Consider the following 25,823-nt stretch of genomic DNA (forward strand, 5'->3'; position numbering starts at 1 on the left):
CTTACAGCAGGCCCTGTACGAAGAGCCCTGTAAGAAATTCTAGCAGGACCTCCTTTGCATATTAGGCCTCACCCCCCTGATGTAGCCAATCCTCCTGGAGCTTACAGTAGGCTCTGTACGAAGAACCCTGTAAGCTCTTGGGGGATTGGCTACATCAGGGGGTGTGGCCTAATATGCAAAGGAGCTCCTGTTACAAAAAGAGCCCTGGTCTTATGTTCCCGCTGGAATCTCTCTAGTCCTGCCCTGTGGGCGGGACTTGCAGTCATGAGGAATGGTACAACCAGACTTAGCTCCACCCCATGGGTTGTGCCTTTTCTTTGTGACTGCAAGCCCCGCCCACAGGGCAGGCCTACGTTTTGCCAGAGAATGAAATCCAGGCCGTGAAAATGTATCAGCACCAGACTCTGTTGGGCTCCATCCGCACCAAGCAAAGTTACACCTTCTCCAACTGGTCTGTTTCCTCCAGCCTCCACCTGTAGACCAGCGCTTCTTCCCGCCTGGGCTCCATGCTTTATTTACCAGTCTCTGCTTTTGTCCTGCTCCGACGTACCTGACTCTCCTTTCTGGATTCTTCCGTTCTGTTGCCCACGATGTTATACAAGACCTCACCTGTGCAGGCTGCCAGCTCCAGTAGATGGAGGCAAATGTTTCTGAAACCAAAACTGTCTGTTCTCCTAGGAAGCCAAAGTTCTTCTTACCCAACACGGTGTAGGATTCAGCAGTGAAACGGTCCCTCCCTCCGCGGCCTGACGGCATTCTTTTGGGCGACTGCACACACCTGCCGGAAGAGAGAGATAACTAGCCTTACGCCGCTCTTACGCTCCTCTTCTCCGCGGGGCTTCCTTCGGGTTTCACACTATCTGCTCCGTGGCTGCAACTACCAATTTCCCACTAGTCTAACTGGTCGATATTCCCACATCCCAACAGAACGATGTTTTTGCATTTGTGGTTCACCTATGATAGAGAACTTCCCTCATTATATTCTATCCTGTCCGCTCTACAATGCCTCCGGAATTAAATTTCTGTCTGGAGTACTAACCTCCTTAAAAGTACGTTTGGAAACTGAAAAGATTATATTTCTTTTGATGCTCATGTGTCCTATACAGCAGCAGTCCCCAACCTTTTTGGGACCAGGGACTGGTTTTGTGGAAGACAATTTTTCCAGGGACTGGGGGGAGAGTGCAGTGGGTTGGGGATGATACAATTATGTACTTTATTTCTATTAGTTTGGCATGGTGGTTAAGTGTGCGGACTCTTATCTGGGAGAACCGCGTTTGATTCCCCACTCCTCCACTTGCACCTGCTGGAATGGCCTTGGGTCAGCCAGAGCTCTCTTATCTGGAAGAACCGGGTTTGATTCCCCACTCCTCCACTTGCACCTGCTGGAATGGCCTTGGGTCAGCCAGAGCTCTCTTATCTGGGAGAACCGGGTTTGATTCCCCACTCCTCCACTTGCACCTGCTGGAATGGCCTTGCGTCAGCCAGAGCTCTCTTATCTGGGAGAACCGGGTTTGATTCCCCACTCCTCCACTTGCACCTGCTGGAATGGCCTTGGGTCAGCCAGAGCTCTCTTATCTGGGAGAACCAGGTTTGATTCCCCACTCCTCCACTTGCACCTGCTGGAAAGGCCTTGGGTCAGCCAGAGCTCTCTTATCTGGGAGAACCGGGTTTGATTCCCCACTCCTCCACTTGCAGCTGCTGGAATGGCCTTGGGTCAGCCAGAGCTCTCTTATCTGGGAGAACCGGGTTTGATTCCCCACTCCTCCACTTGCAGCTGCTGGAATGGCCTTGGGTCAGCCAGAGCTCTCTTATCTGGGAGAACCGGGTTTGATTCCCCACTCCTCCACTTGCAGCTGCTGGAATGGCCTTGGCTCAGCCAGAGCTCTCTTATCTGGGAGAACCGGGTTTGATTCCCCACTCCTCCACTTGCACCTGCTGGAATGGCCTTGGGTCAGCCAGAGCTCTCTTATCTGGGAGAACCGGGTTTGATTCCCCACTCCTCCACTTGCAGCTGCTGGAATGGCCTTGGCTCAGCCAGAGCTCTCTTATCTGGGAGAACCGGGTTTGATTCCCCACTCCTCCACTTGCAGCTGCTGGAATGGCCTTGGCTCAGCCAGAGCTCTCTTATCTGGGAGAACCGGGTTTGATTCCCCACTCCTCCACTTGCACCTGCTGGAATGGCCTTGGGTCAGCCAGAGCTCTCTTATCTGGGAGAACCGGGTTTGATTCCCCACTCCTCCACTTGCAGCTGCTGGAATGGCCTTGGCTCAGCCAGAGCTCTCTTATCTGGGAGAACCAGCTTTGATTCCCCACTCCTCCACTTGCACCTGCTGGAATGGCCTTGGGTCAGCCAGAGCTCTCTTATCTGGGAGAACCGGGTTTGATTCCTCACTCCTCCACTTGCACCTGCTGGAATGGCCTTGGCTCAGCCAGAGCTCTCTTATCTGGAAGAACTGGGTTTGATTCCCCACTCCTCCACTTGCACCTGCTGGAATGGCCTTGGGTCAGCCAGAGCTCTCTTATCTGGGAGAACTGGGTTTGATTCCCCACTCCTCCACTTGCACCTGCTGGAATCGCCTTGGGTCAGCCATAGCTCTCTTATCTGGGAGAACCGGGTTTGATTCCCCACTCCTCCACTTGCTCCTGCTGGAATGGCCTTGGGTCAGCCAGAGCTCTCTCAGAGTTGTCCTTGAAAGGGAGAGCCCTACACCAAACTGGCCCAAACTACACCACTGGGCAGAAAGACAAGGCAGAAGCGAAATAAGTAAGTAAATAACAAAGAATAATAAATAGCCCCAAGCAGCGTTCCCTCTAAGCTGAGTTAGCGTGAGCAAGCTCGCAGATTTTTAGCCTCTAGCTCGCCCAATTTTGTCCTAGCTCAGGAAGGATGACCCTCCCCAGAGCACAATAATTTATACAGGCGCTCACCACTTTAATGCCGGTAGCTCACAATTTTTGCTCACAAGACTCTGCAGCTTAGAGGGAACATTGGCCCCAAGGCAAGAGCAAACTGGTACTACCTGGCTGGGGAGTTGACGGGAGATGCAGTGCGGCCCTTCCCGTCTTTCTCTCGCGCTTTAATGTCCTGCACCTTCCCACCCATGGCATCCCATTCCACACTGAGGTCTTCCACCTTGAGGTTTTGGTGGCTGGTGCTCCCATCCAGGCGGAACATGAACGCTGGCAGCAGAGAAGAGATCGACGTTGGAGCAACTCGAAGAGGAGCTGAGAGCTTGTCCCTCCCTTCCCCCTCCACACCATTCTGACACCTCCCGGTTTTAGAGGACAAATAGCCCCTCTGTCCAGTTGTCCATCGGCCTGGCCTCAAGGACGTAACCAGGAATCGTTTTGTAGAAAAATAGGTGGTGGAGCTCATTAGCATAACTCATTAGCATAAGCACCCCCACCAAAAACAACCCGATGCAAGAAAGGAGAGCCCCGGGCGAGCGAAGCCTGCTTGGGCTGACAACAGATCCAGCCAGCCCAAGCAGGCCTCGCTCACCTGGGGCTCTCCTGGGCTGCTCTCCCCAGTAAAAAGGCCAGCAAGCCACACACTGACCAAAATCACATCAGAAGTGGAGAAAGGGTGGTGTGGCTTCTCCAGAGGTTAATGAGGGCTGGAGGGGGCGTGGCAAGGCGCCCCCCCCCCCGGTGGCTGGTTGGCTGCCCCGTCTCCTAATCCAGGGATTGTTATGCAGCTGCACCTCCTATTCAATGGACGGTAGGTGGGGAGGAAAAGGGGGGGCCCTCAAAAAAAGGTCCAGGGGCTGTGCTCCTGTGAGCTCCTGTTGAATCTGAAGTGTCCTGACTCTGATATTTTGGAATCAGACCTCTCCGCCACTGACCCAGCTACTGCAGCGCAAAGCAATCCTTATAAACATTCCATCTGACAGAGACCAAGAGCTTGAACATGGGCTGAAGTCCAGGTTTCCTCCCAAACTCAAGGGAGTTTAGGAAGTAGTCACAAGAGGGCAGGTCTGTCCCAGTCAGAATTAACCCCACCCACTTTGAGCAGTGAATTTCACCCAGTTTTTGTGGCATCTCAGGGGGGGGGGGGGTTGAGCAGGAACGCCTAGGAATGCCGTTCTGGCTGGCTTGGTGTCAGGGGGTGTGGCTTAATACACAAATAATTCCTGGGCTCTTCGTCCCAAAAAAGCCCTGCGTGAAACAATGATGATGTCAGGGGGTGTGGGCTGACAAGCAAATGAGTTCCTGCTGGGCTTTTTCTACCAAGGAAAACGGCCCCGTGGCGCAGAGTGTTAAAGCTGCAGTACTACAGTCCTAAGCTCTGCTCACACAACCTAAGTTCGATCCCAGCGGAAGCTGGTTCAGGTAGCCGGGTCCAGGTTGGCTCAGCCTTCCATCCTTCCGAGGTCGGTCAAATGAGTACTCAGCTTGCTGGGGGGGAAGTGTAGATGACTGGGGAAGGCAATAGCAAACCACCCCGTAAAAAGTCTGCCGTGAAAAGGTTGTGAAAGCAACGTCACCCCAGAGTCGGAAACGACTGGCGCTTGCACAGGGGACCTTTCCTTTCCCTTTTCTACCAAACAAAACCTGCATAAACTACTTTGCACGTGGCAGCCCCCCTCCGTGTTCATGCTGGAAGTCCATCTCACCCCTTCCCCCACGGACACACCTCTTGTTTCCAGGGTGACGGGCTCCGAGAACTCTCCAGCAACGGCCTTGTTGCAGGCCTTGACCCGGAAATTCATATACTTCATGTCAAATTTCAGACCTGCAGAGATGGCAGAAGATAACATGGAAGGGCGGAATCCAAGGACTCACCCCATCACCCTCTGGCCTTGCTAGACTTCCCAGACTGCCCCAGGAAAGGATAGATCTCCCCTTTAAGAGGGTCAAGTTGAGGCCAGTGCTGGTTTCTTGCATCTGCCGGCCACACACACACACACACACACACACACACACACACACCATGACTGAAGGCCAGCGCCGCCATCTTGTTTTAAATGTTTGGAATGTTTTAAATAGTGTGTATTTATGGTTCTAATTTGGTTTTTAAAATGCTGCATTGAGTTAAGTTGTCTTTGTCTCCCCCTCACATGGGCCAACGCCATGCTGGGAATTATTAGGAAGGGAATTGAAAACAAATCAGCCAGTATCATAATGCTCCTGTATAAATCGATGGTGCGGTCTCATTTGGAATACTGTGTGCAGTTCTGGTCGCCGCACCTAAAAAAAGATATTATAGCATTGGAGAAAGTCCAGAAAAGGGCAACTAGAATGATTAAAGGGCTGGAACACTTTCCCTATGAAGAAAGGTTGAAACGCTTGGGACTCTAGCTTGGAGAAATGTCGACTGCGGGGTGACATGATAGAGGTTTACAAGATAATGCATGGGATGGAGAAAGTAGAGAAAGAAGTACTTTTCTCCCTTTCTCACAATACAAGAACTCGTGGGCATTCGATAAAATTGCTGAGCAGACAGGTTAAAATGGATAAAAGGAAGTACTTCTTCACCCAAAGGGTGATTAACATGTGGAATTCACTGCCACAGGAGGTGGCGGCGGCCACAAGTATAGCCACCTTCAAGAAGGGTTTAGATAAAAATATGGAGCAGAGGTTCATCAGTGGCTATTAGCCACAGTGTGTGTGTGTGTGTGTGTGTGTGTGTGTATATATATATATATATAAAAAAAATGTTTTGCCACTGTGTGACACAGAGTGTTGGACTGGATGGGCTATTGGCCTGATCCAACATGGCTTTTCTTATGTTCTTATGTTCTCACTGCCTTTGAACATGGAGGTTCCCTTTCTGGCCAGACTTCTCCTCCATAAATCTGTTAAATCTTGCTTTATGTGTGGCAGTGAGTTCCATAAAGCAATTATACATTGTGTGACCCCCTCCCCTCCCAGCGCACAATAATTTACGCAGGAGCTTGTCTCGAGTCTACTGCCAATTGTGGCATCTTTTGCTCCTCCATCTAGAAAAACAGACGTAATTCCCTGAACAAAGACTTTTATCAGAGATTGGCGTTCAAGCCTAGCGCTTTCCTACCATGCTGTTTTTCAGTGCTCAGCCGTAGCCGATGTGAAATTGCTGCTGGAGATGCTCTGCGTCCCCCTTTTTTAAAAATCATGTAAAGAATCTATATCATTGAATCAATATTGGTCCCAGGTCTGATGAAAACTGGAAAGAAACAAGTACTTAATCGATTGGTTATTCACCACACTACTTTGGGACTTGAATGTACATGTTTTGGACATTTGGACTGGTTTCTATATATTTCTTAGTAAATTGAACATACATATGAACATATGAAGCTGCCTTCTACTGAATCAGACCTTCGGTCCATCAAAGTCAGTATTGCCTACTCAGACTGGCAGCGGCTCTCCAGGATCTCAATCTGAGGTCTTTCACACCTATTTGCCTGGACCCTTTTTAGTTGGAGATGCCGGAGATTGAACCTGGGACCTTCTGCTTACCAAGCAGATGCTCTGCCACTGAGCCATCGTCCCTTGGTCACTAGCTTGCATTCTTTGTTGTGTTATCCATTATAGTGACCTCTCTCGGATTGTATTCAATCCCCCGGTGGGGGCAGGGGATCTCCCGGTTTGGAGGCCCTACCCCTGCTTCAGGGTTATTAAAAAGGGGGGGGGGAGGTAAATGTCTGCTGGGCACTCCATGATTCCCTATGGAGATCGATTCCCGTAGGGTATAATGGAAAATTGATCTGTGGGTATAAAACTCTGGGGGGGCTGTTTTTTGAGGTAGAGGCACCAAATTTTCAGCATAGCACCCAGAGCCTCTCCTAAAAATGCCCTCCAAGTTTTGAAAAAATTGGACAAGGGGGTCCAATTCTATGAGCTCCAAAAGAAGGCGCCCCTATGAGCTCCAAAAGAAGGCATTTAAAAGGGATCCCTTTCAATGTGATGGCCAGAACTCCTTTTGGAGTTCAATTATGCTTGTCACACCGTTGCTCCTGGCTCCACCCCCAAAGTCCCCAGATATTTCTTGAATTGGACTTGGCGACCCTAGATTTCTGCCAGCATTGCACATAGGCTTTCAAGTGCACTTTCAAATCCATGAGGACTAGAAGCCTCTGTTGTTATTTTGAAAAGCGAAAGCTCTGTTTTTTAAGACGCTGGCAGCCGTGCCTGTCTTGTCACCAGTTGGGCACTTTTGCTGAAGAACCTTGGTGCATAAGTACAATTTACAGGGTCCCTTGCAGAAAGGCCGTGACCGTTCGAAACTGTGGTGTAAGCAGGGGGGGGGGATTCTAGCAGGCGCTCCTTTGCATATTAGCCCCCCCCCCGATGTAGCCAATCCTCTGAGAGCTTACAAGGCTCTTTTTTGTAAGCTCTCGGAGGATTGGCTACATCAGGGGTATGTGGCCTAATATGCAAAGGAGCTCCTGCTAGAATTCCACCCCTGTAGCCAATCCTCCTAGAGCTTACGGTAGGCCCTGTACGAAAAGCCCTGGAAGCTCTTGGAGGATTGGCTACATCAGGGGTGAACATAAGAACATAAGAGAAGCCATGTTGGATCAGGCCAATGGCCCATCCAGTCCAACACTCTGTGTCACACAGTGTCAAAAATTTTTATATATACACACACACTGTGGCTAATAGCCACTGATGGACCTCTGCTCCATATTTTTATCTAAACCCCTCTTGAAGGAGGCTATGCTTGTGGCCGCCACCACCTCCTGTGGCAGTGAATTCCACAGGTTAATCACCCTTTGGGTGTGTGGCCTAATATGCAAAGGAGCTCCTGCTAGAATTCCACCCCCGGATGTAGGAATGTGCCCCTGTCCACCTGCCTCACCTGACAGGGTATATTCGGTTTCCTTAATCCCTTCTATGACCATCCAAGGCTGATCTTCTTTGACCCGGGGAGGCCCCTCAAAGTTGGTTTTGCGATACTCGAGCACGTAATGATCGATCTTGCTGTCCTCCTCCAGCATCCGCCACACGAGCGTCACACAGTTGTCAGCCACCAAGGATTCGGCCGTGTCTATCTCCGGCGCGCTGGGCACTGGGTTGGGAAAAAGAGAGCTCAAGATGAAGAGCGGGGCGCATGAGGCCCATTCATGCCGCCATGACGGGATTACGTCGCTAGCGGCCGGGACCACGGAGGAACTACTGTGCAGATTATCACTAAACCCCTCTCCATGCAAGCACAATCATCACAATTTAACAATTTAACAAATATAGGTGCTTACTAACAAATCCAAACAGTACTAAATTCCAATGGAATATACAAGAAATCGTACAGGAAAAGATCCATCCACATCGCGCGCCACTCCTACTGTACTTTCCGTGAGGAAAGGAAAGGAAAGGTACCCTGTGCAAGCACCAGTCGTTTCCGACTCTGGGGTGACATTGCTTTCACAACGTTTTCACGGCAGACTTTTTACGAGGTGGCTTTGCCATTGCCTTCCCCAGTCTTTACACTTTCCCCCCAACAAGCTGGGGACTCATTTTACCGACCTCGGAAGGATGGAAGGCTGAGTCAACCTGGAGCCGGCTACCTGAAAACCCAGCTTCCACCGGGTTTGAAGTCAGGTCAAGAGCAGAGCTTAGGACCGCAGTATCACTGCTTTACCACTCTGCTCCACGGGGCTCTTTCGAGGGTGGGAAGGCTCCAATAATACTGGAGGAGGCTTACTTTTCTCCCTTTCTCACAATACGAGAACTCATGCGCACTCAATGAAATTGCTGAGCATTTGGGTTAGAATGGATAAAAGGTAGTCCTTCTTAACCCAATGGGTGATTAACATGTGGAATTCACTGCCACAGGAGGTGGTGGTGGCTATAAACATAGCCAGCTTCAAGAGGGATTGGATAAACATCTGGACCAGAGGTCCATCAGTGGCTATTAGCCACAGCATAGTGGCAGTGATGCTCTGTATTCTTGGTGCTTGGAGGGCACAGTGGGAGAGCTTCTAGCCCCCACTGGTGGACCTCCTGATGGCACTTGGGTTTTTTGGCCACTGTGTGACACAGAGTATTGGACTGGATGGGCCATTGGCCTGATCTAACATGGCTTCTCTTATGTTTTTATGTGACACAGAGTATTGGACTGGATGGGCCATTGGTCTGATCCAACATGGCTTCTCTTATGTTCTTATGAGATAAAGGAAAAGGAAAGGTCCCCTGTGCAAACACCAGTCGTTTCCGACTCTGGGGTGACGTTGCTTTCACAACATTTTCACAGCAGACTTTTTACGGGGTGGTTTGCCATTGCCTTCCCCAGTCTTTTACACTTCCCCCCGGGACTCCTTTGACCGACCTCGGAAGGATGGAAGGCTGAGTCAACCTCGAGCCGGCTACCTGAATCCAGCTTCCGCTGGGATCAAACTCAGGTCGTGAGCAGAGAGTTCAAATCACAGTACTGCAGTACTGCTGCTTTACCACTCTGTGCCACTATGATTAATGGAAAGGAAAAGGAAAGGTCCCCCGTGCAAGCACCAGTCGTTTCCGACTCTGGGGTGACGTTGCTTTCACAACGTTTTCACAGCAGACTTTTTACGGGGTGGTTTGCCATTGCCTTCCCCAGTCCTCTACGCTTTCCCCCCAGCAAGCTGGGGACTCCTTTGACCGACCTCGGAAGGATGGAAGGCTGAGTCAACCTCAAGCCGGCTACCTGAATGCAGCTTCTGCTGGAATCGAACTCAGGTCGTGAGCACAGAGTTCAGATCACAGTACTGCAGTACTGCTGCTTTCCCACTCTGCTCCACGGGGCAGTACTTTCCGTGACTGACGTCCAAATATAATAAAGTTTATTTATGAAAAGTCCGACGATTGGAGAACCAGTCCAATAACCGTTTCGGGCCAAATAGCCCTTGTTCCAGGGACCGTCTTCTCAATTAATAAATGCAGTAGGTGAGTCGTGCCGAAACTCAATTGTTACTCTTCACTGACATGAAGGGGTTTTTTAGCAACGTTCCATAATGAATTATAAATACAACACAGTAAGGCAGGAGAAATGATACATAATGACGAGTAACAATTGAATTTTGGCACTACTTACCTGCTGCATTCATTAATTGAGAAGACGGTCCCTGGAAGAACTTCCCTTTCTTTATTAATTGAGAAGTCTGTTATTGGACTGGTTCTCCAGTTGTCGGACTTTCCATAAATAAACTTTATTATATTTGGACGTCAGTCATAGAAAGTACACTAGGAGCGGCGCGTGTTGTGGATGGATCTTTTCCTGTATGATTTCTTGTATATTATACCGGAATTTAGAAAAAGAAGAAGAAGAAGAAGAATTGCAGATTTATACCCCGCCCTTCTCCCTGAATGAGAGACTCAGAGCGGCTTACAATCTCCTATGTCTTCTCCCCCCACAACAGACACCCTGTGAGGCGGGTGGGGCTGAGAGGGCTCTCACAGCAGCTGCCCTTTCAAGGACAACTCTTGCGATAGCTATGGCTAACCCAAGGCCATTCCAGCAGGTGCAAGTGGAGGAGTGGGGAATCAAACCCGGTTCTCCCAGATAAGAGTTCGCACACTTAACCACTACACCAAACTGGCTCGCATTTAGTGCTGTTTGGATTTCTTAGTAAACACCTATATTTGTTAAATTGTTCAATTTTGATGATTCTGCTTGCACGGAGAGGGGTGATAATCTGCACCGTGATGGGATTTGGCAGGTCCACACATGCATACAGAAAAGAGTTCACACGCACAGAGACATCGCTTGCGCTTGTTATTATCAAGTTAGAACCTGCATGTCTGAATGAGTGAGGCAAGGAAGAACCTTCACATCTCAAAACAAAGCCTATTGCAACCATCATGGCAAAAAAGAGGCTTGCTTGGGTGCTTGCTTGGGCGCAGGGGTGTCAAACATGTCGTTCGGGGGCCGAATCAGGCCCCTGGAGGGCTCCTATCAGGCCCCCAAGCAATGGGCTGTTATCCGCTTCCTTCTCCCTCTCTTTTACTTCCTTCTGCATCACAGCTTGCTTTGCAAGGCTTGCTCAATTGCACAGGCGCTACAGAGCAAAGCCTCTGTTTTCTCCATTGGCTGAGGCTCCTCCCTTGGGGAGGAAGGGGGGAGGAATAGCTTGCTTTGCCAGGCTCTCTCAGTTGCACAGCACAGCTGCTGAGTCAAGCCTCTCTTCCTTCTATTGGCTGAGGCTCCCCCCCCCAGTTTCCTGGGGAAGGAAGGAAAGAGCCAGAGCTTCCTTTGCCCAGTTCCCTGGATTCCATGGGAGAAATATAAAGAAAGCATCTTTAAAACCAGTGAGTGCTAACGTTTTAAGCATGTTTTAAGTTTTTAAAAAATATATATTTGGGTTTTTCTGTGTTCTTTATAACGTTTATATCTCTGCTTAAAAAGGTAAAAGGTACTCCCCTGTGCAAGTGTAGCAGGTAAATAACGAAGCCCCACACATTGCTTGGTTGGAAGCGAGGTATTTTACTTTGACATCAAACGAGAACTTGTCAGCATAAGCTCAAAATGACTAAGTTAGAATCGTCAGCCTTCTGACCATTTTCATTCATCCCCCAAACAAGCAGACAAGCCCCCTCTTATCTAATTCAAATGCTCCACCTCCTGCTTTCCTTCCAGTAATTATTTGTAGTTTTCCCCTGCTCTGTCCCTCTGTGTTATCAGCAAGAAGCTCCTTTTCTGCGGGGTCCCTGTTATCTTGGATTCACACCCTTAGCCTGTCTGGTTTTAACAGTTTAGCAGGAGCTCCTCCGAGGGGCCTATTAACAGTCACTCTAAATGTTGCATCAGACATTCTCTTTTGAAGGCACAACCATATTTTCCATTATTATTATTATTGAGGTATTCATTAATTATTCAGGGGTCCCTCTTCACAAGCACCAGTCGTTTCTGACTCTGGGGTGACGTTGCTTTCACAACGTTTTCACGGCAGACTTTTTACGGGGTGGTTTGCCATTGCCTTCCCCAGTCACCTACACTTTCCCCCCAGCAAGCTGGGGACTCATTTGACCGACCTCGGAAGGATGGAAGGCTGAGTCAACCTGGAGCTGGCTACCTGTACCAGCTTCCGCCGGGATCGAGACTTCTGAAGACCCCACTCCAAGGCAGGATGGGGGGCGAGTCATGTGCAAGCATGCAAGGAAGCCGGGGGCACCCCCACCCCCACAATGTCATCCTTCTAAATACCGAGAAACAGCCCAGGCCCTAAAAAGAAGATTAAGATATTGGATTTATATCCACTCCAAAGAGTCTCAGAGTGGCCTACAATCTCCTTTCCCTTCCTCCAACACAACAGACACCCTGTGAGGCAGGTGGGGCTGAGAGAGCTCTCCCAGAAGCTGCCCTTTCAAGGACAGAGTCTCAGAGCAGCCTACAATCTCCTTTCACTTCCTCCCCCACAACAGACACCCTGTGAGGTGGGTGGAGCTGAGAGGGCTTTCCCAGAAGCTGCCCTTTCAAGGACAGGGTCTCAGAGCAGCCTACAACCTCCTTTCCCTTCTTCCCCCACAACAGACACCCTGTGATGTGGGTGGGGCTGGAGAGGGCTCTCACAGCAGCTGCCCTTTCAAGGACAACCTCTGCCAGAGCTATGGCTGACCCAAGGTCATGCTAGCAGGTGCAAGTGGAGGAGTGGGGACTCAAACCCACTTCTCCCAGATAAGAGTCCGCACTAGGGTTGCCAATCTCCAGGTGGGGGCAGGGGATCCCCCGGTTTGGAGGCCCGCTTCAGGGTCATCAGAAAGCGGGGGGAAGGGAGGGAAGTGTCTGCTGGGAACTCTGATTATTCCCTATGGAGATTTATTCCCATAGAAAATAATGGGGAATTGATCCATGGGTATCTGGGGCTCTGGGGGGGCGCTGTTTTTGAGGTAGAGGCACCAAATTTTCAGTACAGCATCTAGTGCCTCTCTCCAAAGTACCCCCCAAGTTTCAAAATGATTGGACCAGGGGATCCAATTCTATGAGTCCCAAAAGAAGGTGCCCCTATCCTTCATTATTTCCTAATGAAGGAAGGCATTGAAAAGGTGTGCCGTCCCTTTAAATGTGATGGCCAGAACTCCCTTTGGAGTTCAATTATGCTTGTCACACCCTTGGTCCTGGCTCCACCCCAGTGTCTCCTGGCTCCACCCCCAAAGTCCCCAGATATTTCTTGAATTGGACTTGGCAACCCTATTTCCAATGGAGGGAAGTTATTTAAAAGGTGTGATGGCCACAACTCCCTTTGGAGTTCAATGATGCTTGTCACACCTTTGCTCCTGGCTCCACCCCCAAAGTCCCCAGATATTTCTTGAATTGGACTTGGCAACCCTATTTCCAATGGAGGGAAGTTATTTAAAAGGTGTGATGGCCAGAACGCCCTTTGGAGTTCAATGATGCTTGTCACACCTTTGCTCCTGGCTCCACCCCCAAAGTCCCCAGATATTTCTTGAATTGGACTTGGCAACCCTAGTGCACACACTTAACCACTACACCAAACCGGCTCTCCAAAAAGAAAGAGAGGCAGGCCCCAGCGGATCGCCCTCCTCCACCCGCCCAGCCGGCGCAACCCTTCCTGAGTACCTGGCAGGAACTTGAGAGACTGCAGGATGCGACGCTCTTGTGCAAAGTCCACCATCAGATGACTCATGTTGTCACTGACCTTGGCCTTGAGGGACAGCCGGAAGGCGGGGGCCATCGTGACACTGCGAGGGTCCCACGAGACGGGAGGAGAGGAACGAAAGAGGGATCCATCGTTAAACCCTTCAGTCTGCTCTGGACTCCCAGGAGGGCTACAGAAGGGCTGGGCTCCTAAAGACAGGCCATGCAACATGCAGACTGGCCAAGCGGCCATGGAAGACTGTTGTCCTGGATGGTTAGGACTCGGGGAAAAGCAAAGGGCTGCCAAACATGGGCAGAGTGCCTTTGCACCCTACACTGCAGCAACTGCCTGCCCTTTCTATTTATCTATTTATCCCACCCATCCTCTGGTTGCTAGAGCAGCGGACACAGCCCCCGTTCCCCCTTTTTCTTCTCATGACAGCCCTCTGAGGTAGGCCAGGTGGAGAGTACTTAACTGGCCTAAGGTTCCTCTAGCTGGCTGACATTCTCCAGGGCAGAGTGGAGAACTGAACCCACTGTCTCCTGGGCTCCCCTCTGACTTGCCAAGGGCTACACTGCAGGAGAAGAAGACTGCAGATTTATACCCCACCCTTCTCTCTGAATCAGAGACTCCGAGCGGCTCACAATCTCCTAGGTCTTCTCCCCCCCCACACAACAGATACCCTGTGAGGTCGGTGGGGCTGAGAGGGCTCTCCCAGAAGCTGCCCTTTCAAGGACAGAGTCTCAGAGTGGCCTACAACCTCCTTTCCCTTCGTCCCCCACAAAAGACAACCTGTGAAGTGGGTGGGGCTGAGAGAGATCTCCCAGAAGCTGCCCTTTCAAGGACAGAGTCTCAGAGCGGCCTACAATCTCCTTTCCCTTCCTCCTCCACAACAGACAATCTGTGAGGTGCGTGGGGCTGAGAAGGCTCTCCCAGAAGCTGCCCTTTCAAGGACAGAGTCTCAGAGAGCCCTACAATCTCTTTTCCCTTCCTCCCCCACAACAGACACCCTGTGTGCCGGGTGGGGCTGAGAGAGCTCTCACAGCAGTTGCCCTTTCAAGGACAGAGTCTCAGAGCAGCCTACAATCTCCTTTCCCTTCCTTCCCCACAACAAGCACCCTGTGAGGTGGGTGGGGCTGAGAGAGCTCTCCCAGGAGCTGCCCATACAAGGACAGAGTCTCAGAGGGGCCTACAATCTCCTTTCCCTTCCTCCCCCACAACAGACACCCAATGAGGTGGGTGGGGCTGAGATAGCTCTCCCAGAAGCTGCCCTTTCAAGGACAGAGTCTCAGAGCGGCCTACAATCTCCTTTCCCTTCCTCCCCCACAACAGACACCCTGTGAGGTGGGTGGGGCTGAGAGAGTTCTCCCAGAAGCTACCCTTTCAAGGACAGAGTCTCAGAGTGGCCTACAATCTCCTTTCCCTTCCTCCCTCACAACAGACATCCTGTGAGGTGGGTGGAGCTGAGAGGGCTCTCCCAGAAGCTGCCCTTTCAAGGACAGAGTCTCAGAGGGGCCTACAATCTTCTTTCCCTTCCTCCCCCACAACAGATACCCTGTGAGGCAGGTGGGGCTGAGAGGGCTCTCCCAGAAGCTGCCCTTTCAAGGACAGAGTCTCAGAGGGGCCTACAATCTCCTTTCCCTTCCTCCCCCACAACAGACATGAGGTGGGTGGGGCTGAGAGAGCTCTCCCAGAAGCTGCCCTTTCAAGGACAGAATCTCAGAGCGGCCTGCAATCTCCTTTCCCTTCCTCCCCCACAACAGACACCCTGTGAGGAGGGTGGGGCTGAGAGCTTTCCTAGAAGCTGCCCTTTCAAGGACAGTTCTGCAAGAGGTATGGCTGACCCAAGGCCATTCCAGTAGGTGCAAGTGGAGGAGTGGGGAAATCAAATCCGGTTCTCCCGGATAAGAGTCCGCACACTTCACCACTACACCAAACTGTGTCTCTGGTGACTCTATGCAGGAAGAACTCCTGGGCCGGGGTGGGGAGGTCCAACCTCTCACGACAGAGATTAAGCCGGCGTCAACAAAGCACAACCTCAGGATCCCAGGTGGAGAAGAGGGTTCGTTTCTTCTCTCCTCCGGTAGGGTCTCAGCATGCAACGGACCAGCCCTGCCTTTTGTGGCACCAAAACCCAGAGGAGGAGGAAGAAGAAGAGGCAGTGGAAGCAGTGGCTCGTGGCGCGTACCTGTCCTTGATCTGTTTAGCAGCCTTCGAAGCAGAGCGAGAAAGACAGAAGACAAAAAGAAAGGAAAACCAAGACTGGGGTCAACCCAGATCCTCTGAGACGGGGAGCACAGCCAAGTCCCTTCCCAGGGGTGTCAAAACACAGTTAGATGGTTTTTCAAGGAACTCCGAAAACCACACCCCTCCCACCTTAACTAATCGTTGATCCCCCTTTTAAATCCATGCAGGGCACCTGGGGACCTGAAGAAGAAGAAGAATTGCAGATTTATACCCCACCCTTCTCTCTGAGCGCCTTACAATCTCCTATATCTTCTCCACCCACAACAGACAACCTGTGAGGTGGGTGGGGCTGAGAGGGCTCTCCCAGAAGCTGCACTTTCAAGGACAGAGTCTCAGAGTGGTCTACAATCTCTTTTCCCTTCTTCCACAACAGACACCCTGTGAGGGGGGTGCAGCTGAGAGAGCTCTCACAGCAGCTGCCCTTTCAAGGACAGAGTCTCAGAGTGACCTACAATCTCCTTTCCCTTCCTCTCCCACAACAGACACCATGTGAAGTGGGTGGGGCTGAGAGAGCTCTCCCAGAAGCTGCCCTTTCAAGGTCAGAGCGGCCTACAATCTCCTTTCCCTTCCTTCCCTTCCCTGTGAAGTTGGTGGGGCTGAGAGGGCTCTCCCAGAAGCTGCCCTTTCAAGTACAGAGTCTCAGAGTGACCTATAATCTCCTTTCCCTTCCTCCCCCACAACAGACACCCTGTGAGGTGGGTGGGGCTGAGAGAGCTCTCCCAGAAGCTGCCCTTTCAAGGACAGTCTCAGAGCGGCCTACAATCTCCTTTGCCTTCCTCCCCCACAATAGACACCCTGTGAGGTGGGTGGGGCTGAAAGAGCTCCTCCAGAAGCTGCCCTTTCAAGGACAGAGTCCCAGAGTGGCCTACAATCTCCTTTCCCTTCGTCCCCCACAACAGGCACCCTGTGAGGTGGGCTGGGCTGAGAGGACTCTCACAGCAGCTGCCCTTTCAAGGACAGAGTCTCAGAGCGCCCTACAATCTCCTTTCCCTTCCTCCCCCACAACAGACACCCTGTGAGGTGGGTGGGGCTGAGAGAGCTCCTCCAGAAGCTGCCCTTTCAAGGACAACCTTCATGAGAACTATGGCTGACCCAAGGCCATGCTAGCAGGTGCAAGTGGAGGAGAGGGGAATCAAACCCATTTCTCCCAGATAATAGACCGCACACTTAACCACTACACCGAACTGGCTCTCTGCTTGGTAACTTTTGGGCTGGAGTCCCCAATGTGGCGCCCACCAACACCTTCCCCGCCATCCGCTGGGTGCTCTTAGAAAGTGGGCGGGGCTCGGCAGGGCCTCTGATTGGCTGTCCAGATAGTTTTGAGCAGGGGTGGAATTCTAGCAGGAGCTCCTTTGCATATTAGGCCACACACCCCTGATGTAGCCAATCCTCCACGAGCTTACAAAAAAGAGCCTTGTAAGCTCTTGGAGGATTGGCTACATCTGGCGTGTGCAGCCTAATACGCACAGGAGCTTCTGCTAGAATTCCACCCCTGCTTTTGAGAACGCTTTAGCAACAGCTTCACTCTGTTACTGTGTGTACCCCATCCCCTCGTCCGAAGACGTATGCACGCGTACGAAAGCCGACGTTCTGAATAAAACTTGGTTGGTTTTAAAGGTGCAACTGGACTCCTGCTTTGTTCTGCTGCAAGAAAATACGTTCCAACGATACATTCCTTTTAAAGGTATCCTGTTAAGCAGCAGCGCTTCTGCCTGAAATACGGGACAGTTAGACCGATTCCCCACTCGCCTTCTGCCGCTCTCGCGCTCCTCTCCTCCGCGGTGCCTTCCGTCGGATTTCGCACCGTCTGCCCCGGGGCTGCAACGAGCTTTGCCTTTTTCGGGCAGCAAACAGTAACCAGGTTTTTAGAGGATCTTGTTTGCTGCGAGAAAGAGGTGGAGCGGGTTGCAGCCCGGGGGCGGCTTGTGCGAAATCCCCGCTAAGAAGTGGAGAGTGAGCTAAGGCTCGAGGGAAATCGGTGTCGCTATCTGCCGTCTGCCCAATGTGGCGACTGGCTCTGGTTCTGCAGAAGCCATTTTTATGGTTGTGCCTCAGAATTCCAAAGGCCCCTGAAGCCTTGACAAGTTTGGGGACCTATGGCTGATTCCATTCCTCTTGAGCAGGGGTCCTCAAACTTTTTAAATAGGGGGCCAGTTCACTGTCCCTCAGACTGTTGGAGGGCTGGACTGCCGTTACTGTACAAGGCCGCGGGCCGTCAGTTCTCCGTCTTCTGCATCTCTCTCCCTTCCCCACACCACACATCCCGGCCTGGGAACTCACCTCACCTCGGTATCACCTCACACTCTGTCTCCGCCGCCTCAGCCCAGTGCCGGAAGTGTGCGTTGCTAACGCGAGTTTAGGTCGAACGTCACTTCCGGTCCGATTTTGCCATAACCCGGCGGGCCGCATAAATGTCCTCAGTGGGCCACATCTGGCCCGCGGGCCGTCGTTTGAGGACCCCTGCTCTTGAGTATGGGGAAAGCCGTGGGGTGGCCTCTGGAACTCCCCCTCCCCACAGCTCCCCCCAGTCCAGCTGGCAAGGCATCCGCAGCAGGTGACATGCCTTACCTGGCTGAAATCGTGGTTTTCTGCCCCTTGGAGGGTTTGGTTGGCCGTTTCCAGGAGTTCTTCTGAGCTCTCCAAGGCTTTGGTGCAAGCAGAGAGCTGGTTCTGGGATGCCAGGCAGAAGGGAAAGAGAGGAAGATTGGCACAGGTCAGTTGGCCGTGGGTTTCACTTGGGGGTGTGGATGAATCATGGTCTAGAGAACACTGCAATCTGGCACTCAACATCTCCTAGCTATCCCTCAGAGATCCGGGCCCTTCCTGAATTGCTCCCTTTTCGTAGGGCATCTGGTGGAGGCCACAGGCATCCTATTCTATCGGCCGGCCCTACGCTGCGATACCACCTCTGCTGAAATACTGGCTTTATACTATCTGATGTCTGAGACTTTCCGTATATTATGCTGTGCCCGGCTGAGCCACCAAACTGTATTGTTCACTTTTATTGGCTTTAACAGTTGTTTTACTGCTTTTTAAAAGGTTTTTAATCCATCCTGAGCCCGTCTGGGAAAGGGCGGGATATCTAAATTATCTAAATGAAAAATTAAAAGAAAATAAATCTTGAAATACCTTTCTGACCCTCCTCTGTCCTTTCAAAAAGAGAGACAAGCGCAACAGTCCAAAAGCACCTTCAAGATTAAGACCATTTGCGGCCTGGTAGAAGCCTGGGAGAAGACTCTTGAGAGTCTCTTGGACTGCAAGAAGATCCAGTCAGTCAGTCCTAAGGGAAATCAACCCAGACTGTTCCCTGGAAGGTCAGATGCTGAAGCTCAAATCCTATGGCCACCCAATGAAGGGAGCACTCCCTGGAGAAGACCCTGATGCTGGGAAAGGCAGAAGGCAAAAGGAGACGGGGGCGGCAAAAGAGGAGATGGCTGGACACCGTTACTGATGTAACGAACATGAATCTGAGCAGACTTCGGAGGATGGTGGAAGACAGGAGGACCTGGCGTGACTTGGTCCAGGGGGTCGCAAAGAGTCAGACTCAACTGCGCAACCGAACAACAAAAGAAGCCTTTTGCAAGTCCGTGCTCGACCAGTTCCGCACTTGGGTTTGTTCCGAGCAGACAGCCCTTTTGATCCCGGCACTTCCCTCGTTTTTTGCACAAGTCGCCCCAGAGCGGCGAGCTGGCACGCCGTCCTCCCGCGGCAATAAGAAACCGCTTGGAAGAACCTGGGGCAAACAGAACCGCTTCGACCAGGCCACGAACGGTCTTAATCTTGAAGGCGCCGCCGGACTGTCGCGCTTGTCGACTTGTGCGAAAACGGAGAGAAGCCGTGGAATGTCCCAACCTGGAGCTGGCAAACCTCCTCCATGCCTTCTGGGTCATTTTGTTGACTACGGTAGGAAACAGGTCGCAATATCGTCCTCATGTTGTTATGAACCTCCATGCTCAGAGGCAGCCTGGCTCTGAAGGCCAGATGTTGGGGCAAGACAGCACCAAGGAAACCTCTCCTTGTCCACTGCTGAAACAGGCCAGGGGAACAGACAGAACCGTGGTCCGATCTGGGAGGGTGCTTACCTGCAGCTCGTAGGTCCGGCTGGCTCGGTCCTGCTTAATCTTCATCAGCATCCCTTCCTTCAGCTCATCCAGCAGGAGGTACAGCGACTGGAACTCCGTCTCCAGGTCCTGCTGCACCCGGTCCGAATTGGCCTGGGGGGAGGAAATGGGGCAGGGGGGAAACCTCTGAATCCTCTCGGGGAAGCAGGGGAGGGAGAACCTGCATAAGACCCACAGTTCGGTGTGGTGGTTCAGGGCACAGACCCTTATCGAGGAGAACCGGGTTTGATTCCCCACTCCTCCACTTGCAGCTGCTGGAATGGCCTTGGGTCAGCCAGAGCTCTGGCAGAGGTTGTCCTTGAAAGTGTAGCTGCTGTGAGAGCTCTCTCAGCCCCACCCACCTCACAGGGTGTCTGTTGTGGGGAGAGAAAGGGAAAGGAGATTGTAGGCCGCTCTGAGACTCTGTCCTTGAAAGGGCAGTTGCTGTGAGACCCCTCTCAGCCCCACCCACCTCACAGGATGTCTGTTGTGGGGGAGGAAGGGGAAGGAGATTGCAGGCCGCTCTGAGACTGTCCTTGAAAGGGCAGCTGCTGTGAGACCCCTCTCAGCCCCACCCACCTCACAGGGTGTCTGTTGTGGGGGAGGAAGGGGAAGGAGATTGTAGGCCGCTCTGAGACTCTGTCCTTGAAAAGGCAGTTGCTGTGAGAACCCTCTCAGCCCCACCCACCTCACAGGGTGTCTGTTGTGGGGGACGAAGGGGAAGGAGATTGCAGGCCGCTCTGAGACTCTGTCCTTGAAAGGGCAGCTTCTGGGAGAGCTCTCTCAGCCCCACCCACCTCACAGGGTGCCTGCTGTGGGGGAGGAAGGGACAGGAGATTGTAGGCCGCTCTGAGTGTCCTTGAAAGGGCAGCTTCTGGGAGAGCTCTCTCAGCCCCACCCACCTCACAGGGTGCCAGTTGTGGGGGAGGAAGGGAAAGGAGATTGTAGGCTGCTCTGAGACTGAGATTCAGAGTACAGGGTGGGATATAATCCAATATTTTCTTCTCTCTGATCTGGTGTATGTGTGTGTGGGAGGGGGACAGGCTACCTTCAGTTTGGCACATCTGCGCTCTCACCTCCACATTCTGGAGCATCTGTTTCAGGACATAAACGAAATTCTGGATCTCCTCATTCTTCACGGCCAGCGTGGTGATGATCTTCCGCAGGGAGTCCTGACCCAAAAAAAGCAGCACCCAGCATCAATAGCGACCCTCAACCTGGCAAAGATGGTGCAGCAAACTGACTCTACAGCCGGTTTTCAGCATCAGGGGTTTGGTTCGAGCATAATGTCGAGAGTTTCCTAAGCATTACTCTCTGTCTGGGGCAGTGATGTTCTGTATTCTTGGTGCTTGCCGGGGGGGGGGGGGCAACAGTGGGAGGGCTTCTAGTGTTCTGGCCCCACTGGTGGACCTCCTGATGGCACCTGGGTTTTTGGGCCACTGTGTGACACAGAGTGTTGGACTGGATGGGCCATTGGCCTGATCCAACATGGCTTCTCTTATGTTCCTATGTCTGGGGCAGTGATGCTCTGTATTCTTGGTGCTTGGGGGCGGGGGGAGACGACTGCTTGTGTCCTGGTCCCACTGTTGGACCTTTTGATGGCACCAGGGTTTTTTTTCGCCAGTGTGTGATAAAAAGTGTTGGACTGGATGGGCCATTGGCCTGATCCAACATGGCTTCTCTTATGTCTGGGGCAGGGAAGCTCTGTCTTCTTGTTGCTTGGAGGGGGGCACAGTGGGAGGGCTTCTAGTGTCCTGGCCCCACTGATGGACCTCCTGATGGCACCTGGGTTTTTTTGGCCACTGTGTGACACAGAGTGTTGGACTGGAGGGGCCATTGGCCTGATCCAACATGGCTTCTCTTCTGTTCTTATGTGACACAGAGTGTTGGACTGGATGGGCCACTGGCCTGATCCAACAGGGCTTCTCTTATGTTCTTATGTGACACAGAGTGTGGGACTGGAGGGGCCACTGGCCTGATCCAACATGGCTTCTCTTATGTTCTTCTGTGACACAGAATGTTGGACTGGAGGGGCCATTGGCCTGATCCAACAGGGTTTCTCTTCTGTTCTTATTGCCTTCGCTATGAGGATAGACTCCAATCAACTGGGGAAGCAGACTTCTAGAACCGAAGTCCCTGCTGCCGGCCCCCAGCCCCCTCCACAAGCATCTGGGTTTTAAAACTGGATCATCCATCGGTTGCATTTTGGCCTGCCTTTCTGCCAAGGAGGTCTGACACAGGCGCACATCTCCCCATTTTCTTCTCCCAATAGCTGTGTGCGTGTGTGCGTGTGGGGGGTGACCATGACAAATGACAACATGCCCCCCCCCCAAGAGCCATCTTGACCAGAAAGAAATCTGGATCCAAATTCAAAGCGAGCGGGCACCAGAAAAGTGCATCGAAGAACAGATTCATCCTTGCTCTTCAAGCGTTGCATTTTTAATAATAATAAGAAGAATTTTTAATTTATATCCCCCCACCCCCACTGCAACCCATGCCAGATGAGAAGACTTCTCTAGATCAGGGGTGGCCAACGGTAGCTCTCCAGATGTTTTTTCTGAGGGGTGACATGATAGAGGTTTACAAGATAATGCACAGGATGGAGAAAGTAGAGAAAGAGGTCCTTTTCTCCCTTTCTCACAATACAAGAACTCGTGGGCATTCGATGAAATTGCTGAGCAGACAGGTTAAAACGGATAAAAGGAAGTCCTTCTTCACCCAAAGGGTGATTAACATGTGGAATTCACTGCCACAGGAGGTGGTGGCGGCCACAAGCATAGCCACCTTCAAGAGGGGGTTAGATAAAAATATGGAGCAGAGATCCATCAGTGGCTATTAGCCACAGTGTGTGCGTGTGTGTGTGTGTGTGTGTGTGTGTATTTGGCCGCTGTGTGACACAGAATGTTGGACTGGATGGGCCATTGGCCTGATCTAACATGGCTTCTCTTATGTTCTTATGTTGCCTACAACTCCTATCAGCCCCAGCTATCAGCCATGCTGGCTGCGGCTGAGGGGAGTTGTAGGCAAAAAACATCTGGAGAGCTACCGTTGGCCACCTCTGCTGTAGGGAAACGCTCCTCTACGGGGAGGTGGGGGGGGAGGAATTCCTCTGCCTGAAGAAAATTAGCTTCCCAAAAAAGAAATTGAGGTATGTCGAAAAATAGCATCCCTGGGATATGACGCTCAAACTTTTTTTCCTACACTAGTTTCCCCAACTAGTTTTCTCCATTCAGGCGGGCAGCCATATTGGTCTAAATATATTGGCCTTGAGCCGTTTGTAAGCGTGATGCCGGTTTAAAGTTTTTGGAGAATTTGTATTCCCATATAATTATTGAAAATATTAAGCCGTGGGGAACACAGTGGAAGCGTTTCTGCAAGCGTTTTTTGAACAGCGACGTCTTCTTTAAGAATTTACGGAGCACCCTGAGCTGGAAGAGTTTTAATCGAATCAGGACCTTCTAAAGTCGACAACCTGCACATTGGGACTCCTTTGTGGAAGACGGTTCACGGATTTTGTAATTCTTTCGTCAGTTTTGCTCATTTGGACATGCACCATTATTACAAAGTAATATGGTCACTATGGTTGTTTATAGTATTGGTCTAAAGCAGCAGAGAAAAGTTGGAGTCCAGCCAGGCACCTGATAACCAACCCAGTTTCATTCCGGTATACAAGCTTTTCACGTGCACATCCTCTTATACCCAGGATGAAACCGGGTTGGCCTTCAAGGTGCCCCTGAACCCAGACTTTGTTCTAGTTTTCTCCAGGTGGGGCATTTTCTTTGTTTCCACAGAGACGCATCCCATGCTGGAATCTGACGGCAGAACAGAAGAGCTTTTTTCAACCACTCTCCACAACACTCTAACTAAGACTCCTGAATCCCTCCAGCATCAAAGCAAATGACTTTTCTGAATTGTTCCTTTTGCGAAGAGCCCGCATCCTTCCCGACGCCACACCCCACACAAACTGGTATGGCCACCCCCCCCTCCTGTTCATCCCACCACCCCTAACTAAGGTGCATCCCCCTGAGCAAAGGGAGAGAGGGTGGCCAAGGGCGGAGGCTGGCTTCTGGGGCCTGCTGCTGCCCAGGTGTGCTTTCAGCCACCTAGTCTTCCTCTTCCCCTCACTGGTCCAGCTCCTGGTGCTGATGCTGCAGCATCCCTCATCAGCAGCATCCTCACCGCCTGCATCCCTGGATGCAGGAGCACCAGCATCCCTTACCTTTTGGTCGCCCATCGTCTCTAGAGAGATGCTTCCAAGTACCTGTCCCTCCCTAGCAGGGATGCCCAAGGCAGCCAGGCGCAACGACTTTCACGGGGGGAGCAGCGAGAGCCCTTGGGGGGGGGGGGATTGACAAAGCTGATGGGCAGGTGCGGGCCCGTGGGGGGGGGGAGAATCCTCTGAACTCGCTGCCCTCCGTCTCTGCGCAGCTGCAGCAGCATGCTGGGAAATGTAGTCCGGCCAGAGAGTGAGAGAAAGCCCCCTCCCCCCCACGGTGTAGGAATCCAGGATAACAAAAGGAACGAGCTGGGAACAAAGGACGGGGTTCCTTCGCAGCTCTTGTCCGGGCTTGCAAGTTTCAGGCCATGAAAATGGAGAGCGCTGGGGCAAGAAGGAGTGCCTCTGAGCGTGGGCAGAGTGTTTTCTGCCCAAGTAGCCGAACGCATAAGAACATAAGAGAAGCCATGTTGGATCAGGCCAATGGCCCATCCAGTCCAACACTCTGTGTCACACAGTGGCCAATATATATGTGTGTGTGTGTATATATATATAAAATATTCTTCTGGCACAGAGATGGAAACTCCAGGAAATTCCCACCAGATCAGACTTGATGGGAAAGATACTGAGATGGACTATTTATCCCAGTTGTTGGCTGGAAAATCTAAAGAAGAAGCAAGAAAATATTGGGTGAAGTTATACGCCTGGTTAGATCTCCAAGACTCTTAAGATTCTCTGGTGTGAACTTCTGTCTTCTATCGCCTGTAATGCGTATCGCAATAACAGTTATATTGGTAATTGAAGTCAAATTAGATATCTCAATTGAAGACTTGCAATCGTTAAAATATGTGTAGATGAGGTCGAGATAGTTTAAAGAGACAATAGCATGTGATAATATTGTGTTTTAAGAAAGCATTTTTCATGCAGAATTAATTATTATAATATTGATATTTTGAACTTTCTATTTTCCCCTACCCTTCCCCCCCCCTTTTTCTGGAAAACTAATGAAAAAATTTTCGATGGGAAATAAAATATTTGTCTGTAAGGTGCATCTGAATTTTTATTCGGCGAAGTAGGCCATTTCTACACTTCTAGGAATGAGAGTTTTCTAGGGTTGCCAAGTCCAATTCAAGAAATATCTGGGGATTTTGGGGGGAGGAGCCAGGAGACTTTGGGGGTGGAGCCAGAAGCAAGGTTGCGAGTTGCGACATGCATGATTGAACTCCAAAGGGAGTTCTGGCCATCCCATTGAAAGAGACTGCTCATCCTTAAATGCCTTCCCTCCATTGGAACTATTGGGGCACCTTCTTTGGGGGCTCATAGAATTGGATCCCGTGGTCCAATCCTTTTGAAATTTGGAGGACATTTTGGGGGAAGGCACTGGATGCTATGCGGCAAATTTGGTCCTTCTACCTCAAAAAAACAGCCCCCCCCTGGAGCTTCAGATATCTGTGGATCAATTATCCATTATACCCTATGGGAATCGGTCTCCCTAGGGAATAATGGGGTGCCCAGCAGACATTTCCCTCTCCCTCCCCCCACTTTCTGATGATGCTGAAGCAGGGGGAGGGCCTCCAAACCAGGAGATCCCCTGCCCCCACCTGGGGATTGGTAACCCTGCATCAGCCAGAAGTTCATGGGAGCATGAGACCATAGAGAAGGTTGGAGCAAAGAAGAAGAAGAAGAAGAAGAAGAAGAAGAAGATGATGATGATGATGATGATGATGATGATGATGATGATGATATTGGATTTATATCCCGCCC

General features: G+C 51.3%; 1 protein-coding gene across 1 annotated transcript in view; it reads right to left on the reverse strand.

Moving 5' to 3' along the window:
* The window catches only part of FSD1 (fibronectin type III and SPRY domain containing 1), a 37,993-nt gene extending 13,916 nt beyond the window's left edge, over positions 1 to 24,077 (reverse strand). The window contains exons 1-10 of the mRNA XM_060233120.1: positions 24,063 to 24,077; positions 20,920 to 21,018; positions 19,826 to 19,957; positions 18,312 to 18,413; positions 15,685 to 15,707; positions 13,478 to 13,599; positions 7,787 to 7,996; positions 4,637 to 4,735; positions 3,021 to 3,180; positions 699 to 778 (exon numbers count right to left, since the gene is read on the reverse strand). Of these exons, the coding sequence (XP_060089103.1) occupies positions 699 to 778; positions 3,021 to 3,180; positions 4,637 to 4,735; positions 7,787 to 7,996; positions 13,478 to 13,599; positions 15,685 to 15,707; positions 18,312 to 18,413; positions 19,826 to 19,957; positions 20,920 to 21,018; positions 24,063 to 24,077 (1,042 nt within the window). The remainder of the gene's footprint in view (positions 1 to 698; positions 779 to 3,020; positions 3,181 to 4,636; positions 4,736 to 7,786; positions 7,997 to 13,477; positions 13,600 to 15,684; positions 15,708 to 18,311; positions 18,414 to 19,825; positions 19,958 to 20,919; positions 21,019 to 24,062) is intronic.
* Positions 24,078 to 25,823: the final 1,746 nt, after the last annotated feature.

Source organism: Heteronotia binoei, chromosome 2 (assembly GCF_032191835.1).
Source record: "Heteronotia binoei isolate CCM8104 ecotype False Entrance Well chromosome 2, APGP_CSIRO_Hbin_v1, whole genome shotgun sequence".
In the NCBI taxonomy this organism is placed as follows: Eukaryota; Metazoa; Chordata; class Lepidosauria; order Squamata; family Gekkonidae; genus Heteronotia; species Heteronotia binoei.